General features: G+C 54.7%; 2 protein-coding genes across 4 annotated transcripts; both read left to right on the top strand.

The window, feature by feature from the left end:
- Positions 1-28: 28 nt before the first annotated feature.
- FIZ1 (FLT3 interacting zinc finger 1) lies at positions 29-5,745 on the top strand. Of its 3 annotated transcripts, none has more exons than XM_072818715.1 (3): positions 29-175; positions 1,613-1,964; positions 3,497-5,745. In XM_072818715.1, the coding sequence occupies exons 2-3, from the start codon at positions 1,653-1,655 to the stop codon at positions 4,694-4,696; spliced, it is 1,512 nt and encodes a 503-aa protein (XP_072674816.1). In that variant the 5' UTR covers positions 29-175; positions 1,613-1,652; the 3' UTR covers positions 4,697-5,745. The 3 variants fall into 3 exon arrangements, with proteins under 3 accessions (XP_072674816.1, XP_072674815.1, XP_072674814.1); XM_072818714.1 differs by lacking the exon at positions 29-175 and adding an exon at positions 427-1,007; XM_072818713.1 differs by lacking the exon at positions 29-175 and adding an exon at positions 427-651.
- Positions 5,746-13,343: 7,598 nt separating this feature from the next.
- On the top strand, positions 13,344-16,636 carry ZNF579 (zinc finger protein 579). The gene is made up of 2 exons (XM_072818787.1): positions 13,344-13,472; positions 14,524-16,636. The coding sequence occupies exon 2, from the start codon at positions 14,526-14,528 to the stop codon at positions 16,209-16,211; it is 1,686 nt and encodes a 561-aa protein (XP_072674888.1). The 5' UTR covers positions 13,344-13,472; positions 14,524-14,525; the 3' UTR covers positions 16,212-16,636.
- Positions 16,637-18,375: the final 1,739 nt, after the last annotated feature.

Consider the following 18,375-nt stretch of genomic DNA (forward strand, 5'->3'; position numbering starts at 1 on the left):
TCCAGGGCTAGGGGAAGGCACGGGAAGCAGAGAAGGGCGGGGGAGAGGGGGAAGCCAAGGGGGCGGGAGAAAGGAGGAGTGTGGGGAAGAAGGGAGCCGAGGCGGAAGTCGAGGGGCCCCCAGGTGGAAGTGACGCTGCCCCCGCTGCCCAAAATGTCGGCGCCCAGAGGGAGGTGTAAGTAATTAAAGAGAAAAGCCGACTGACTTTCCCGGCCCCCTGGGCCCGCCCCAGGGCTCCAGAACCCCCGCTCCGAACGAGCGAGGTGGGCCCGCCCCGCTGCGGGTCCCGCCTGGGCTGCTCGTGCCCCGGGCGCCCCGGGCCGCACCTTTTAGGGGCAGGGGGGAGGGGCACAAAAGGCCGGTACTCGGGGCCTTGGTCCCAGGGCCGACGTGGGGGGGGTGGGTGGGCAGCCCTGCGGGCTACTGGGTGGGAAGGAGGCGGGGCTTCGTGGCGGCGGGGGCGGAGCAACCGCAGGGAGGAGCTTCCAGAGTGGGCGTGGCTTGGGATGGAAATGGGCCGGGCTTGAAAGATAGACGGGACCTACCTGGGGCTGAGTGGAGGAACCGAGCTCAGGGCAAAGGCGGGCACAGCTTAGAGCAGAAGGGGAATCGTTCGTCTGGGAGTGCGCACGGGGAGGTGATGGGACTGAGGTGTGTGATTTGGCTAGTCCTGGTGGAATTAACAAGTCTCCGGAACGGGAGTGCGGTGACTTAGGGGGGTGGGGAGGCGCTCCCAGTAGAGGGCTGAGAAAGGGGGGGGGAGGGGAGAGGTCTTGCAGAGGACCGGGCTTCCTCACAAGTCAGAGTTCAGGGAAAAACTGAATGCAGCTTTGGAGGCGGACCTTAGCGGAGAATGCTTGGTGGGACTTGGGAAACTCAGAGGAACTTAGCAGACTGTCCTAATCAGAACAGCTTACCTGCTGAGCACTCGTTGCGCCCCTGCCTACGTACGTAAGCTCCCAGTATGCATTGCCAGTTTTGCCTAATGCTCACCTCCACTGCATGAGGTAGGTACTCCTGCTATCCCTATGCTGCAGATGGACCGAGTTTTACTTGGTCTCACTGGAGGTTCCAGGGCCCCCACACCTTTGTCCTCTCATTCCCTAGGAATGTGACTCTTTGTCTGAAGATGACTTTCACTCATGAAGAAGAGTGGGAGGGCCTTTCAGAGGGGAAGGGTCTTATCTAGGAATACAAGAGGCTTTGGGAACTGTGTGGGGGGGACCTTGGGAAGACTAGGTGGTACCTGACTGGGAGTAGGCGTGGCTTACCAACAGTGGGCGGAGTTTATATTGGAGTGGGCACGGCTTACCAACAGTGGATGGAGTTTAGAGAGGAGTGGGGAGTCCATTGGAAAAGAAAGTGAGAGGCTTAAAAACCGTCCAGTAGGGTGGAAACCATCTGGCCGGCATGGGAAAGATCGGCAGAGGAGTGGGAGGAGGGTTTGTAGGGGAGTGGGAGGGGCTTAAGGGACGGTGAGTGTGGCTTGGAGGGAAGTGGGAAGGGTTCCCAGGGGGAAAAGGGTGGGTGTGTGAGTCCAGGGAGCCTGATGGAGAGGGCTCGTGGGGAGCTGACTACCTCACTTGCCATCCGTGTCTCCCCCTTGCTCCAGAGATAGCCTCCACTTGCCACTGCCCTCGCACCACGCCACCATGGATGATGCCCCACTGCCAGTGCCCCCGGTCCCTGCCCCGGCCCCGGCCCCAGCACCTCCCGCTGCCGCTCCCCGGGTCCCATTTCACTGCAGTGAGTGTGGGAAGAGCTTCCGCTACCGCTCGGACCTTCGGCGCCACTTCGCCCGGCACACTGCACTCAAACCCCACGCATGTCCACGCTGTGGCAAGGGCTTCAAACACAGCTTCAACCTGGCCAACCACCTGCGTTCGCACACCGGCGAACGGCCCTACCGCTGCTCTGCCTGCCCTAAAGGGTTCCGAGACTCCACCGGCCTGCTGCACCACCAGGTGAGTCCAACAGGCTGGCCACCGTGGGAGTCACAGGGCTCCTCACTGGACAGCAGAGAACACTGTATTTTCTCACTTAGCCTTACAGTTCTCCAGGCAGGAACTACCAATCAAAAGGACTCGTCGCTCCAAATCTCCCTCTTCTACTCCCAGACTTTTAAATAAACCACAGAGGCCAATATCAGTAAAGCACAGTCTTGCACCATACATTGGCCACATGACAAGTACCAGTCGCTCATGGCTGCCTCGTTGGTCAGTGGCAAATATAGAATGTTTCCATCATTTCAGAAAGTTCTTTTTTTTTTTAAGATTTATTTATTTATTTATTTATTTATTTATTTATTCATGATAAACACAGAGAGAGGCAGAGAGACAGGAGGAGGGAGAAGCAGGCTCCATGCCAGGAGCCCGACGCGGAACTCGATCCTGGGACCCCAGGATCGCACCCTGGGCCAAAGGCAGGCACTAAACCGCTGAGCCACCCAGGGATCCCCATTTCAGAAAGTTCTTTTGGACAGTTTTTGCTCTAGAAGTTTGGGCATTTATCTTAAAAAGCCACCTCCCAGCCCAGGGAATTATATATATATTTTTAAAGATTTTATTTATTCATGATAGTCACACAGAGAGAGACAGAGAGGCAGAGACACAGGCAGAGGGAGAAGCAGGCTCCATGCAGGGAACCCGACGTGAGATTCAATCCTGGGTCTCCAGGATCACACCCCAGGCCGAAGGCAGGCGCCAAACCGCTGCGCCACCCAGGGATCCCAGCCCAGGGAATTATAAATGTTCCTCTCTACCTTTCCCTAACATCCACTGCTGTAGAGGACACCAATAGGACATTGGAAAGTTTGTCAACGATAATTCTAATTTCTAGGAATTGAGTCATTTTTTAGTGATGATTTTATCCTGTCACAAAAACCCTGTGAGGTAGGTAGCACATATCACAGAGGAGAAGAGTAGAGTCCCAGAGATGATGTTTACTTGTCCAGTTTTCACTGAGAGTGGAAGGCAGAGCTGGGGTTTGAACCCAGTTTTGTTAGTGCTCAGAGCCCTAGGACTTGGCCACTCTAACAGGGAGTCCCAATCTCCTGGGTGGGCTTGTTGAAAAGGAATAGAAGTTAATCCGGAAGAATGGGAGGAAGAGTCTTCCAGTCTTAAGGACCAGCATGTGTAAAGGTCCTGAGAATGAAGGGACCAAAAGAATGCCAACACGACCCAATTTATAGAAGACAAGTGAGAGGGATCCCTGGGTGGTGCAGCGGTTTAGCACCTGCCTTTGGCCCCGGGCGCGATCCTGGAGACCCGGGATCGAATCCCACGTCGGGCTCTCGGTGCATGGAGCCTGCTTCTCCCTCTGCCTATGTCTCTGCCTCTCTCTCTCTGTGACTATCATAAAAAATAAAAATAAAAAAAGAAGAAGACAAGTGAGAGGATTGGAGCTATATGGGGCTTTGTAGCTGCAGCAGGGAGCTTGGGCCGCATCTCTCTGGAAGTGATGACCTGATGCTATGCTCTTTCTCCTGTCCTCCCAGGTCGTACACACTGGTGAGAAGCCCTACTGCTGCCTGGTCTGCGAGCTCCGCTTCTCCTCGCGCTCCAGCCTGGGCCGCCATCTCAAGCGACAGCACCGCGGGGTGCTCCCGTCCCCGCTACAAACCGGTCCAGGCCTGCCAGCCTTGAGCGCGCCCTGCTCCGTCTGCTGCAATGTGGGGCCCTGCTCCGTGTGCCGGGGCGCAGGGGCCGGGGGCGGAGAGGGTCCAGAGGGGGCGGGCGCGGGCCCGGGGAGCTGGGGGCTGGCGGAGGCCGCTGCTGCCGCCGCCGCCTCACTGCCCCCGTTTGCGTGTGGTGCCTGTGCGCGGCGCTTTGACCATGGCCGTGAGCTGGCGGCCCACTGGGCCGCGCACACCGACGTGAAGCCCTTCAAGTGCCCGCGCTGCGAGCGCGACTTCAACGCCCCTGCACTGCTGGAGCGGCACAAGCTGACGCACGACCTGCAGGGCCCCGGCGGGCCCCCTGTGCAGGCCTGGGCCTCGGGGGCCAGCTCTGGGCCCGACGTGGTGGGCGAGAGCGGCGGCCCTGCGGAGGCGGGCCCCGCGCAACCAGCCTGGGACGGCGGGCTGCTCCTGGGCAGCACTGGGGGCGGCGTGCCCGAGCTCGGGGGGCTGCTCCCTGAAGGCGGTGGGGAGGCCCCTGCCCCGGCGGCTGCAGCCGAGGCTTCGGAAGACACCCTATACCAGTGCGACTGCGGGACCTTCTTCGCATCAGCTGCAGCGCTAGCCAGCCACCTGGAGGCCCACTCGGGCCCCGCCACGTACGGCTGCGGCCACTGTGGGGCCCTGTATGCTGCCCTAGCGGCCCTGGAGGAGCACCGGCGGGCCAGCCACGGCGAGGGCGGCGGCGCAGAGGCAGCCGCGGTGGCCCCCGAGGGGGATCCCAGTCCCGGGGAGGCCGCATCCGGCTCCGGCCGGGGCAAGAAGATCTTTGGCTGCTCCGAGTGCGAGAAGCTGTTCCGCTCACCGCGCGACTTGGAGCGGCACGTGCTCGTGCATACGGGTGAGAAGCCGTTCCCGTGCCTGGAGTGCGGCAAGTTCTTCCGCCACGAGTGCTACCTCAAGCGCCACCGGCTGCTGCACGGCACCGAGCGGCCCTTCCCCTGCCACATCTGCGGCAAGGGCTTTATCACACTCAGCAACCTCTCGCGGCACTTGAAGCTGCACCGGGGCATGGACTGACCCCGTCAGGCCGCGCCTCCGCCTGACAGCCCCTCCCTAGGGGCTGGACGCAGGGGCCTGCGGTGAGCGACCCCAGCCATGAGCGACCCCAGCCGTTAACACGGGGCCACCAGACACCCACGCAGACCCCTGAGCTGGGGGCAGCAAATGAACAGGGAGAGACTCTGCAGCTCCAGAGTCCAGGATCTCAGAAGAAACTCCTGAGCTTGACACCTCTGGAGTAAATGCTGGGCACCCCCAAATCAACAGGCCTCCCCAAGCTAGGGGGGGCTAGCAATGAGAAATGGGTCTCTACAAGTACTTCTCATCTTGAGGACCCTACTAATAAGAGATGGGCATCCTTCCCCCAAAGGAAGAGTGCCCCTCTCCCCAAGAGCCATCATTCCCAAGGACCTTGATCTGGAGAATGTGGGGGGACCATGTCCCCAAATTTCCCTAGATCTCCCAAATGCTACCCACCAGTCACTGGTGCCCCCCCCCCCAAAGGATATAGCCGGAATCTGCCTTTCCTCCACCCCCATTTCATTCCTTATGCTGAAAGAGGACCAGGGTAGATGCCCCCTGCCCTCAACCCCTGTCCCCAATTAGGTCTCCCTCCCCTACTGCACAATGGATCAACCCTAGTGAATTTCCCCATCCCAAACACTAGAATAGGCTGGTTTGAAATCCTTCCCGCCCAGTAGAATGAACTGAATCAGATACACACCCCTGTCCACTGGAATGGGCTGGTCCAGATTGTGGCCTGTACCCCCGCTCTCCTTAGGCAAATAGGGCAGACACTCCTCCCTTCCTCTAGAGTATGGGCCAGTCCACATCATTCCCCATCCTGTGAACTCATCTGAGTGGGAGGTGGTGGACATGGGGTTTTCCTCCCACTCTGTTGTAGCACCTGTCTTTTCATCTCTGTTGGTTTGTCTGTCTCTGTGTTACTCTTAACCCCAAGGGGAAGGGGGGTTTGGCTACGGGGTTCCCCCTGTGAGCCTCAACCTTGCCCCTCATCCCATTCCCTAATGTCTCCAGGATCCCAATAAACCTTGTCCTGTCAGTCATTGCTGTCTCATTTTCTGATCCTTGGCTCCAAAGAGGTGGGAATTTCTGTCCCTGATTTAGGATGAGCTCCCTAAGTAGAGACAGATCTTCCCTCCATCCCTCCCTTTGACAAATGAGTCTCTTAGATAGTGCAAGACCATTAAAATCAGAAATGGCTTAAGTTTCATCTAAATGGAACTCCATCCCTTAAAACACAAGATCCACCTCCAATGGACTGAACTTGCCCCGTAGAACCAGACATGGCCTTTAGAAACCATCAATCCCATAAGACCTGCCCCCCTAAAATCCAAATGGTCTCCTTAAAGAAAAGTCCTACCCCTAAGAAGAGACCTTATATCTTAGACTGCCTCCAGGTGACCAAATGTAGACCAACCTTGATAGGATAGGATTATCCAACACTATCCAACATCAAGGGTAGGACTCCCCCATCAGGGAAGGAGTCAGTGACTCCTGTCTTCTGGCACTAGATCACATTCCTGTACTGAGTACCTGAGTAGCTGTTCTGTGCCAGACATCCTCTTGGGTGATCCAACAGCAAAGAAAAGAACTTATGCGGTTTATATTTTAGTGTTTGGGCGGTGGGGTGGAGAAAAGTAATCAAAGAAATGAAAGTCTTTTCGAGTGTTAATGAGCATGCTGAAGGAAGGGAGGAAAGATGTTAAGAAAGTGAGCGACTCCGTGACTATGCTGTCTTGTTCATGTGTCCGGTGGACGTCTCTACAGAGGTGGCATTTGATCTGAAACCAGAAGGATGCCTGGACAGCCACAGGAGAGGGAGGGAGGGATGAACAAAGGTGGAGGGGTCAGGCCCTGCATGGTGGGCAAAGACAGGCATTTGGCTGTGCTCTCCAGCACTGGGACACAAGATTTTAACATGGAGGCATGTGACCCCTCTTGCACTTTACAAAGTTCCTTCTGGCTGCTGAGTGGAGAAGGAAGTGGAGACAGCAGGAGGCTACCGCAAAGCAGCAGGAGAAATGCATCAGTAGGGGCCTAGACCAGAGTGGTGAAGAGAAACGGATGGATTCAAGATGAATTCTGTAGGTGGAATGTGTGTGTGTAACTGAAAGGGAGGAATGAGGAGGGACTGGTTGGTTGGTAACACTTTGTATCAAGGCCAGAAAAGGGGAAGAACAGGTTTGGATAGGGGCTTAGGGGGATCAAGAATCCCATTTTGAGGTTCTTAAACTTAAGATGCCTGGGGGATTGGCATCGATTAATAAGGCTGAATATGTGCATATCCTTTGATAACAGTGATCCCACTGCTAGGCACAAACCCCAAAGAATTTCCTTCACCTGCACTGGAAGACACATTTAAAACATTCCCAGAAGTAACAGGTACAGCCTCAAACTCTGAACAGCTGATATGTCTTTGCTATGGTCTGAATGTCTATGTTCCATCAAAATCTCTATGTTGAAATCCTAAGGCCCAATGTGACAGTATTTGGAAAAGGAGCTTTTGGGAGGTGCTTAAGTCCTGAGGGTGGAGTCCTTATGCATGGGATCAATGCCCAAACTTAAAAGGCTCCAGAGAGATCCCTAGCCCTTTCCACCACGTGAGAACACAGCAAGAATGCACTGGCCATAAACCCAGAAGAGGGCCTCCCCCAGAAGGCAAGCATGCTGGTGCCTTGATCTTGGACTGCCAGCCTCCAGAACTGGGAGCAATAAATTTCTGTTGTCTATAAACCACCCAGTCTATGGTATTTTGTTACAGCAGCCACAGCAGACTAAGATATCCATCAATAATATAGCAGATAGGGGATCCCTGGATGGCTGGGCAGTTTAGCGCCTGCCTTGGGCCCAGGGCATGATCCTGGAGACCAGGGATCGAGTCCCGCTCAGGCTCCCTGCATGGAGCCTGCTTCTCCCTCTGCCTGCGTCTCTGCCTCTCTCTCTGTCTCTCATGAATAAATAAATAAATAAATCTTAAAAAAATAATAATATAGCAGATAAATAAATGGTGGTATATTATGCTATGGAATACAATACAGCAGTGAAATAAAGGAATGGAGATACACACAATTACACAAATGAAAGTTGTAAAGCAGCCCAATGCACGAAGCCAGATACATGAGTATGATCCCATTTATATAATGTTCAAAAGGAAGCAAAACTAAACTATAATATTGTTTATTATTATGGATGTATTGGGTAGTGAACCATCTAGAAAAGCAAGAAAATTACTCTCCCATAAAAGAACAGTGGGGGGGATCCCTGGGTGGCGCAGCGGTTTGGCGCCTGCCTTTGGCCCAGGGCGCAATCCTGGAGACCCGGGATCGAGTCCCACATCGGGCTCCCGGTGCATGGAGCCTGCTTCTCCCTCTGCCTGTGTCTCTGCCTCTCTCTCTCTCTCTCTGTGACTATCATAAATAAATAAATAAATAAATAAATAAATAAATAAATAAATAAATAAATAAATAAAATAAAATAAAATAAAAAGAACAGTGGGGTTGTATGGGTTAGGCTAGGAACAGGATATGCCAAATCTTCTATGGACTCCGGCGTGGCTGCTAACATTCTGTTTCTTAATCTGGTGATCTACTGATAATTATTTGTTGACTGAACATCTGTATCATGCTCTTTTAGTCTATGTGTCTTATATTTCACAACGAGAAAACTTAGAGGGAGGCATATTTGGGGAGAGAGAGAAAACAAGAAGACATTTTTGCCTGGAGATCCACAGTTGCCCGTTTGAAGGCTCCAGGTCAGCTCCTGGGGATACGCAACCTTAGAGATAGTTCCCCTCCACTCTCCCACCCAGGAACCAGGAACCAGACTCATCCCCTGGGGAAAAAAAAAAAAAAACAAAAAACTGTGATGGAGAAATGAGACTCTCCCCCTTCCATTCAGGCACTGCCCCAGGGACAAGACCGGCTCACTTAAAGACCTGCTCTGCCTGGAGCCTTGAGGGCCTGGAAAGGAGCCAGGGTTGTCGTGGAGATGGTAGCAGGCTAGGGATTAATGAATTGGGACCTCTGGAGGCTGAGGCTCCACCCACCTCACCTCCAACTCCATCTTTTCTGAGACAATAGAGGCAAGGACTCAGCCATTTCCTGTCCATCTCCCTAGGGACTGGCAGCAGGGCTGGACCTTGTACTCCACTCCTCTCTCTGTGGCCCCATTTTATAGATGTGCTAATTAAGGCTCAGAAGGGGTGGGGGAGGATTTTACTCTGGGAGTGAGTGCCAATTCCTGGGCTGGAGCAGATGACTCCCCTCTCCCCTTGCATCTGCTGGAGGAGATGGCACCTGCGCTCTCTGCTGAATTCCGCATGTACCCATCACCTCAGTCTTCTCCCTTCAGGGGCATCCCCCTCTCATGAAACCCCAACTTCACCCCTCCTGGCTCATCCACTTTTCTAGGCGCAGCTGGGCACTGATGGATAAGCAGTTAAGCAAACTGGCAAAGCAGACCCCTGCCCTCAGGGATTTTATTATATTCCTCAGTGGGTAATCCACGAACCACCTGATGCTTGTTTGTGCTAAGTACAAATTGAAAATTAAGGCAGAGTAAGGAAGATAGGGGTGACAGGAGGGCTGTTTTTAGCTACGATGGACAGGAGGTGTCTCTGAGGACATATGATAGAAATGAGGGGAGTAAGGGAAAGTGTGGAAATCTAGGGGAAGGGCATTCCAGGCAGGGGGAACAGCACGTTCAAAGGCCCTGAGTCAGCCCGGGGGGGGGGGGGGGGAAGGGGGGGTGCTCAGCGGTTTAGTGCCGCCTTCAGCCCAGGGCGTGATCCTGGAGACCGGGGATTGAGTCCAAGGTCCTGCTCCCTGCATGGAGCCTGCTTCTCCCTCTGCCTGTATCCCTCTGCCTCTTTCTCTTTCTGGCTCTCATAAATAAAGAAACAAAATCTTAAAAACACACACACGCACACACACACACACACACACACACACACAAACAAAGGCCCTGAGTCCCCAAAGAGGGTGGTGTGGCTGGAGCAGAGTGAAGTGGGAGAGAGGCAGCAATCAGTTGAGGGCGGCTCCAGGGGCCAGACCTGCCCAGCCTTACAGGCAGGGGGTTAGGAACTCGGGAGGAAGGGTTGGGAAGCCAAGCAGGGTTCACAGGATGTGATTTCTGGGGGCGGGAGACTGGCCGGTGGGAGTGGGGCTGGAAACAGGAGAGCCAATGAGGAGGCAGTTGCAGGGGGACGGGCACCCAGGAGTGCAGTCCTGAGCCAATCAGTGCTAGGTCCCGCCCCCTGCCCGGGAGCCTGCTGCCCCTCCGAGGCCAGCACTACCCAGGCCCCTCTCTCACCTGGGCCCGCGCCTCGCCTCCTCCCTGCTCCCAGCCTGGGTCTCCCCTGCATCCGGCGGGCCTCCACGCGGGTCTCACAGGAATTTCTCTAAAACACTAATCGGATCATGTGACTCCGTAGCTTAAAACCTTTTCAATAGCTTCTCAGTGCACTAGAAATGCGTCCAGCGTTCAGCCTGGACCAAGAGGCCGACATAGTGGTTTGTGCAGCTCCTGGCTTCTCTCCACCACAATCCAAGGCCTGGAGTTTCCCCCAAGACAAGATCTCCATTCCCACCCCACCCCCATAAGCTGTTCCCTCTGCTTGAAATTCTATTTCCCACCATTCCATTCCTGAATCTTTCTTTCTTTCTTTTCTTTCTTTCTTTCTTTCTTTCTTTCTTTCTTTCTTTCTTTCTTTCTTTCTTTCTTTCTTTCTTTCTTTCTTTTCTCTTTCTTTCTTTCTTTCTTTCTTTCTTTCTTTCTTTCTTTCTTTCTTTCTTCTTTCTTTTTCTCTGGAAAAAACGTTAAGCCCTTAAAATATACATAATGAAATAACACCCCCCCCCAGGTATAGACTCAGAATTGAAAACAACCGTTAAAACAAAAATGTATACATGAACACTCACTATTCACAACAGCCAAAAGATAACAACCACCCAAATGTCCATGAACAAATGAATGGACAAACAAATGCGGTATACCCATACAGTGGAATATTATTCAACCATCAAAAGGAATGACCTACCAATACATGCCACACGTAGATAAATCTCAAAAACATGCTAAGTGAAAGAAGCTAGTCATAAGAGATGACATATTTTATGACTCAATTGATACAAAATGTCCACAGTAGGTGAAGCCATAGAGAGATAAAGCTTGCCAGGGGCTGGGAGGAAAAGGAAATGGGGAGTGACAGTTTAATGAATCTAGATTTCTGTTGGGGAGACAGAAAAAGTTCTGAAACAAGATAGTGGGATGGTTGCATGACATTGAGAATGTACTTAATGCTACTGCCATGAATGCAACATGCTCACACACACATATACTATCAGCTTTGAAACATTAGGAGGTATACCTTACTCACTGTAGGCTCCTCTAGGATCTGACTGCTTCTCTCTGCTAAAAGGTAACTCCTACCCTGAATGTGATGCTTATTGTTTCCATGGGTATTTTTAGATTTTTCACTCATATGTATATATCCTTTAAAAAGTGGTATTATTGGGGCACCTGGGTGGCTCAGTCCATTAGGTGTCTGCCTTTGGCTCAGATCATGATCCTGGGCTCCTTGTTAAGCAGGGAGTCTGCTTCTCCCTCTGGTCATCTTCCTGTTCCCCATCACTCATGCTCTCTCTCTCAAATAAATAAATAAAATGTTTCTTTAAGTAGTATTATTGACTGGGTGCTTTTTAAAATCATGCTCTTCATCTCTGTCATTTCTCCCATCTCTTTGTGAAAGGCAAAGACTCAGTTTTGCAATGTTTTAGTAACCTCACTTTAAAATGGAAGAACAATGTGACCCACTCCAGAAAGGAAGGAGAAACAAATGGGTTTGTATTCATTAAGCACTTACAAGACTAAGTTATTACTTATTTTGGTTATATTTATTTTTATTACCCCCCCCCCATTTTATTTCTTGTTCCTTTACTTTTTTTTTTTTTTTTTTTTTTTGAGTATGGAACACATTCACATGGTTTCAAATTCAAGAAGTACAAAGGGATAGAGTGCAGTAATTTTCAGTTCTGGGAGTCAGACAATGTTGCTAGTTTACTCTCTCTTCTTCCAGGCAGAACCTACTGATAAGCTCAGACAGAACAAGTTACAGGCTGTTTGCCACCTTGCCTTCCCACCCCCCCTTCCCTTCGTGTTATCACTTGGAGCTTTTCCATATTTTTACACAGAAAGTTTCTTCATTGGGACGCCTGGGTGGCTCAGTGGTTGAGTGACTACCTTTGGCTCAGGGCGTGATCCTGGAGTCCCAGGATTGAATCCCGCATCAGGTTGCCTGCATAGAGCCTGCTTCTCCCTCTGCCTGTGTCTCTGCCTCTCTCTCTCTCTCTGTGTGTGTGTGTGTGTCTCATGAATAAATAAATAAATAAATAATAAATAAATAAATCTTTAAAAAAAAAGAAAGTTTCTCGATTTTTTTTTCCTTTTTTTGGGACACATAGCATTCCATTGGGCAGATCAATCATGACATCACTTGAATCCCCTATGCGTGGGCACTTAGCTCATTTCCAGTCCCTTGCAGTACTGTGCAATACAGAGCTGATTCACCTGGAACAGATGTCATTGTGCATTTTTCTGAACAGATCTATCTGACAGATAAGTTCCCAAAACTGCTCACTTGTTAAGGCTGTTTTGAATTTCACTCACCCCAACCATGTACAAAAAGGTCCTGTTTCCCACACTCTTCTACTTCACCCTAAACAGCGACACGCTGCAGCCATCCCTCTGCAACAAGCCTTTGCTGCTCAGTATCAAGCATTTGAGCTGTGTTGAGGTGCATTTCTCTCTGGTTTCCCTTTGCTCATCCTTCTCATTCCCAACAATTGGCTCTCATCCTGCAGGTTTCAGCTGAAACACTGTTGCCTCCTGGAAGACCTTGAGGATTGATCTCACCTCAATAGGAGATCAGCTCAGCGCCTTCTCTGTTCTCTGTCTTACCACCAAATCCTCTTTTCTGCATTAGAGTACATTTTCCATGAAGGCAATTGGATCTGTGTCTGACTGCCTCCTGAATCTGACCGTGAGCTTCCTGCAGACAGGGTTCAATGGCCTCTGCCACTGTAGATCCAGCACCAAGGACAGAGCTAGCCCACAGTAGGTGCTCAGCAAATACTGGTAGCTTAGGATCCAGGGAATGTGTGTAGCAAAATACATGCGGAAGGACTTACAGTGGGTGCTCAATACATGTTGGTGTCTTAGGAGCGAATGAAAATACGCAGGGCTTGTTATAGAGGGGGCCACTGAGCCTAGGAGAAGGGACAGTCACTTGTTCAGGCTGCAGTGGGATTCTAGTCCACAGGGCCCCTACTTTCCCTAAGGCCTCTGCCACTGCCTCATTCACCTCCCTCCCCTGGCACCCCCTTGCCCAACACAGTGCCTGGCACAGACAGGACCTGATAAATGTGTATTTGTTGAAGGAATGAATGAATATGTGTGTGTGCTGGGGTGGGGAGGGGAGCTGCGTCCAGCCTCCCAGGCCTCCAGCCCCCTCCCCGTGCAGGACCCAGGAATCCAAGCCACCCGCCCTCCCGCCCCCTGGGTCCCCTTGTCCTCCCGTTTCCGGCCTCTCAGCCTGTCTTTCCTCCTTTGGGCTCGGTCGGCAGGTCGGGTTTCCGGGGGGAAGGCTTAGGCGGTGACACCGAGCCCAGCCTCCTCCACCCCCCACCACGCTGGGGCCCTCCCTCCCTCCCCGCCACCACTGTCCGCGTTAGGCCGGCCGCGGGGAAGGAAGAAAGGAGCGAAGGAGGCGGAGGTAAGGACCGGGTGCGCAGCGATGGGGGCCCAGCGCCAGGCCCTGGGCTCTGAAATCTGTGAGGCCACGACCTGCTGCCCCAATTCTGCTGATCACGCCTCCGGGGAACCGCGGGCTGGGCCCAGTGGGGAGATTGGCCCCCCTTGGGGACCTGGGGCTCTGGACCCCAGCAGCCTTGGTAGAGGTAGGCGTCCAGGGGCTGGGCCCTCAGCTGCCTCCTCCCGGAGGATTCCGGCAGCTGAGCCCCCAGCCCCCTTCTCTCCGTTGTCTTTAGGAGCCCAGCCCCCTCCCCCAATCCTCTCTGCACTGGGACCCAGGAATCCATGCCCCCCCCACACACACACACAGGAGTGGATCCCAGTCACCTCCCAAACCTGGGGTCCTGATCCCCAGCTCCCACCTCTGTCAGTCCCGGGAGTCCAGACCCCCCAGCCTCACCCCTACCCTAAAGTCTGAGCCCTCCTTGCCACAGCCTCTCCCAGAGCCTGGTCCCGGCACTCACACTGCATTTCTGGGGCCACCCAATGTTTATTCCACCCCCTCCATTTGGGCACCACAGCGGGTTCCCAGCCCCTCCCAAAATACTCTAGGGGGGCCACTGGAGAGAAAGCAGTTGGCGCAGTTGGCTGACTGTCTGCCTGTCTCTCCTTCTGTCTGCACCTCTGGCTTGTTCCCTCTGTCTCTACCTTTCCCTACCTCCATTCTGCTGTGGTCCTTCTGACCTCGGTGTTTGCACCATCTCCCCCCAAATCTCTTTGTTTTCTACCCATCTCTGTCTCTGCTGGGAGTCCCCATCTCTCTCTCCTGCTGTCTCCCATCCTGTTTCTGTGGCTTCTTCTACGCTGTCTGTCCCGGGGTCTCTGTGTCTCTCTGTCCTTCTGTCTTGCTGGCCCTTTCCCGGGCCTGGCTCAACATCTGGCCATCCCTGAATCTCCCATCTCTCTGGGTCTCTGCATCTCTGCCTGGCCCCACACATCTCCCTTTATCTGACCCACTCCACATCCCCCACCCTCCACCCCAATGTCTCCTTGTCTCCCCTTTCTCCTTACAGGCATGGATCCGCAGCCCCCTCCACCGGCCCAGGGCAGCCCACCTCACCGTGGCCGGGGCCGGGGCCGGGGTCGAGGCCGTGGTAGAGGCCGGGGCCGTGGCAGGGGGGGCGCAGGAGCCCCTCGGGCGCCCCTGCCCTGCCCAACCTGTGGCCGCCTCTTCCGCTTCCCCTACTACCTCTCCCGCCACCGGCTGAGCCATTCGGGCCTCCGACCCCACGCGTGCCCACTGTGCCCCAAGGCCTTCCGCCGGCCTGCCCACCTCTCCCGCCACCTGCGTGGCCATGGGCCCCAGCCCCCCCTGCGCTGCGCCGCCTGCCCCCGCACCTTCCCGGAGCCTGCCCAGCTCAGGCGCCACCTGGCCCAGGAGCACGCCGGCGGCGAGGTGGAGCTGGCCATCGAGAGGGTGGCCAAAGAGGCAGCCGAGTCCAGCTGGGGCGCACAGGACACTGGTACGGAGCAGCCCACCACCGCAGCGGCGGGGGCCGCAGAGGAGGAGGCCGCGTGGCCCGAGACGTGGCCCGCGGGGGAGCCGGCCTCTCTGGCGGCGCCTACAAGCGCCGAGCCCCGGGAGTCGGAGGAGGAGGAGGCCGAGGCCGGGGCCGCAGAGCTGAGGGCGGAGCTGGCGCTGGCGGCGGGGCGGCAGGAGGAGAAGCAGGTCCTGCTCCAGGCCGACTGGACGCTCCTGTGCCTCCGCTGTCGCGAAGCCTTCGCCACCAAGGGCGAGCTCAAAGCACACCCGTGTCTGCGCCCCGAGGGTGAACAGGAGGGGGAAGGGGGTCCCCCGCCCCGGCCGAAGCGCCACCAGTGCTCCATCTGCCTCAAGGCCTTTGCCAGGCCCTGGTCGCTGTCCCGCCACCGGCTGGTCCACTCCACTGACCGCCCTTTCGTGTGCCCAGACTGCGGCCTGGCCTTCCGCCTCGCCTCCTACCTCCGCCAGCACCGCCGCGTCCATGGAGCGCTCAGCCTCCTGGCCCCGCTGCCCCCGGCGGGCAAGAAGGACGACAAGGCCGCGGGCGGACGGAACTCAGGGAAGGGGTCCGAGGGGGGCGAAGGGGCCGAGTGCGGCAGTGCTTCGGAGGGGGGAGAAGGTGGGCAGAACGGAGGGGACACCGCCCCGGCCCGGCCCCCAGCCGGGGAGCCTCGCTTCTGGTGCCCTGAGTGCGGCAAAGGGTTCCGCCGCCGGGCGCACCTGCGGCAGCACGGAGTCACCCACTCGGGGGCGCGCCCTTTCCAGTGCGTGCGCTGCCAGAGGGAATTCAAGCGGCTGGCTGACCTGGCCCGCCACGCGCAGGTTCACGCTGGGGGCCCGGCCCCTCATCCATGCCCGCGCTGCCCGCGCCGCTTCTCGCGCGCCTACAGCCTCCTGCGCCACCAGCGCTGCCACCGGGCCGAGCTGGAGAGGGCCGCAGCCTTGCAGGCGCTGCAGGCCGAGGCCCCGCCATCGCCCCCGCCACCCCCGCCGCCCCTGCCGGCGGGGCAGGAGGAGGAAGGGCTCCCGCTGCCTCTTGCACACATCAAGGAAGAGCCGCCCTCCCCGGGGACCCCGCCCCAGTCACCGCCGCCGGCCCCCCCGGTCTTCCTCAGCGCCTCCTGTTTCGACAGCCAAGACCATTCAGCCTTTGAGATGGAAGAAGAAGAGATCGACAGCAAGGCCCACCTGCGTGGATTGGGAGGCCTGGCCTCCTGACCTTCATACTCACTCTTGGCCCCTCCATTTGGCTCCCGGTTTGCAATAGGTTTGCAATACGGAGGAAGGAAGTCGAAGGAGAGGCGCCTCCTATCTACCCACCCCTCCCCTTCCAGCCCTCAACACTAAGGAGCAGGGGGGGGCCCTGGACCACCCCTCCCTCCCCATTGCCCACCCCCAGGACCCCTGATGCTGGCTAGGAACTGCTTGCCCCAACAGGCCTTTGAAGGACGACTTGGAAAAGGAGGCGGAGAATGTTGGCCAGAGAGATGGAGACTGGGGGGGGACCCTCTGCCTGGCTGTCCCCCATAGTACACACTGGACACCATCACCTCTTTGGAACTGCCAGACCCTGGGGGTCCCCAGTGAGCAAAGGTCCATACCTGTCCTTTTGTCTGTCTGTGAATAAATGTGAGTTCGTGAAACGGGAGAGAGTGAGGTTGTCTGTGTGGGCTGCCAGAGGGGGTCTAGGGTGAGCCGGGATTTGTCCAGTAGGCTCCGAGCTTGCATTCCAAGCAGGAAGGATCCAGATTCCCACATTGGGGAACAGGAAGGAGGTGCTCAGCCAGCAAGAAACTTGTGAGAAGAACTGGGAGTGTGACAACCCTGGTCACCATCTGTCCAGGAATCTTTGGGGAGCCCCATGGCATCCCTGTGCAATCTCTGTATGCATTCTTTCAGCAAACATTTTCCAGGCACAGCACTTGGCCCCGGGGACACTGGAGAGGAGAAAGCCACTGCCTCTCTATGAGGAGCTAAAATTCTAGACCCACCCTGCTCCATACAGTTTGGCCACTAGCCACACATGGCTGCTTCCATTTAGATTTAGAATGAGCAAATCAATTTAAAACAAAATAATTAAAAACGTTCAGTTCCTCAATCACACGGTTTCAAGTATTCAATAGCCCCATGTGGCTGATGGCTACCTTGCTGGACAGCACAGATCTAGAACATTCCATCATTGCAAGTTCTCTTGGACAGAGCTGCTCTAGACAATAAACTTATCTTCAGTGGAGCACCAGGTATTAATAAGGGCTCCTGAGAACACTGTGTGGCTGGGAGGGCAGGCCCTCTGGTGACCTTTGAATGAAGAACCAGATGGAGGGAACAGCTAGAACAATGGCCATGAGGTGAGTTGGTGCTGCATGTTTGAAAAACCACAAGGAATGAGGGATGGTGGAAAGTATCATTTTTCTGCAAACCTTCTAATGGTTTTTTCTTCACCCACTTATCTGGGTCTTGAGAAGTGGATGGGGAAGGATGTGTTCAAGCCATCTTATTCAGACCCTCTCTCTTTCCTTCTATTGACATCTTGCCTTCCCCCAGCACCTCCAATGGCTCTCTCTTGCCCTTTGCAAATAATGGCATTAACCACTTAGGTATCGTCATGCCTGTGAGGCCAGGAAAAGAGAGGTGAGTTCATCCTAGTTTTCCAGGGCAACAAATAGAGGCTTTGGGAGGAAAGATTCTCTGGTGTGATGGAAACACCAGGCAGGGCCAGGATGGAGGGAGGGAAGCCGGGAACATGGAGGTTGAAGGTCTAGGAAGGGAGATGACTCTCCAGAGTTCTGCAGAATTCCCCACCCCTGTCAAAGATTCAACACACCTTGGCTGAGCCCTTGACACGATGCCTGGCACGTAGTAGACATTCAATTCATGTTAGCCTGTTTGATCATGGGGGCTTCAACCACAGGGGAAGGGGGGGTGGGGATAGAGTGATGAGTGAGACCACCTGAGCACCAGCCCTCCTGGAGCTTACAGACCAGCAGTGGACAATAATCAAATATTGGCAGAAATACATTAGGGCTTCCAAATGAGACCAGTTCTCAAACTAGATCCTGTAACTAAGCGTCAGAAGTGAGGGGCTGGGGAGCTGGGGTGTGCTTTCATGATGGCAAAGCTACCTCCCTCCCCAGGAACCTTCAGTGGCTCCCTATTATCACATCAAAACACAGGTCACTGTTTAACGAGCACCAACCATGGACAGACACCTTTTCAGCACAATCGCATTGACAAAACTCATTGAGGGAAGGGATTTTATAACCCAATTTACAGAAGGGGCAAACAGGATTAACATTAAGGCATTTGTCCTACTTTGGAAATCACTATCATGAATTGAGCTCTTTGTATTCAACGAGGTACTTTGTGGAGAGGTCTGCAAACA

The sequence above is a fragment of the Canis lupus genome (genome assembly GCF_048164855.1).
Source record: "Canis lupus baileyi chromosome 1 unlocalized genomic scaffold, mCanLup2.hap1 SUPER_1_unloc_2, whole genome shotgun sequence".
Classification (NCBI taxonomy): Eukaryota; Metazoa; Chordata; class Mammalia; order Carnivora; family Canidae; genus Canis; species Canis lupus.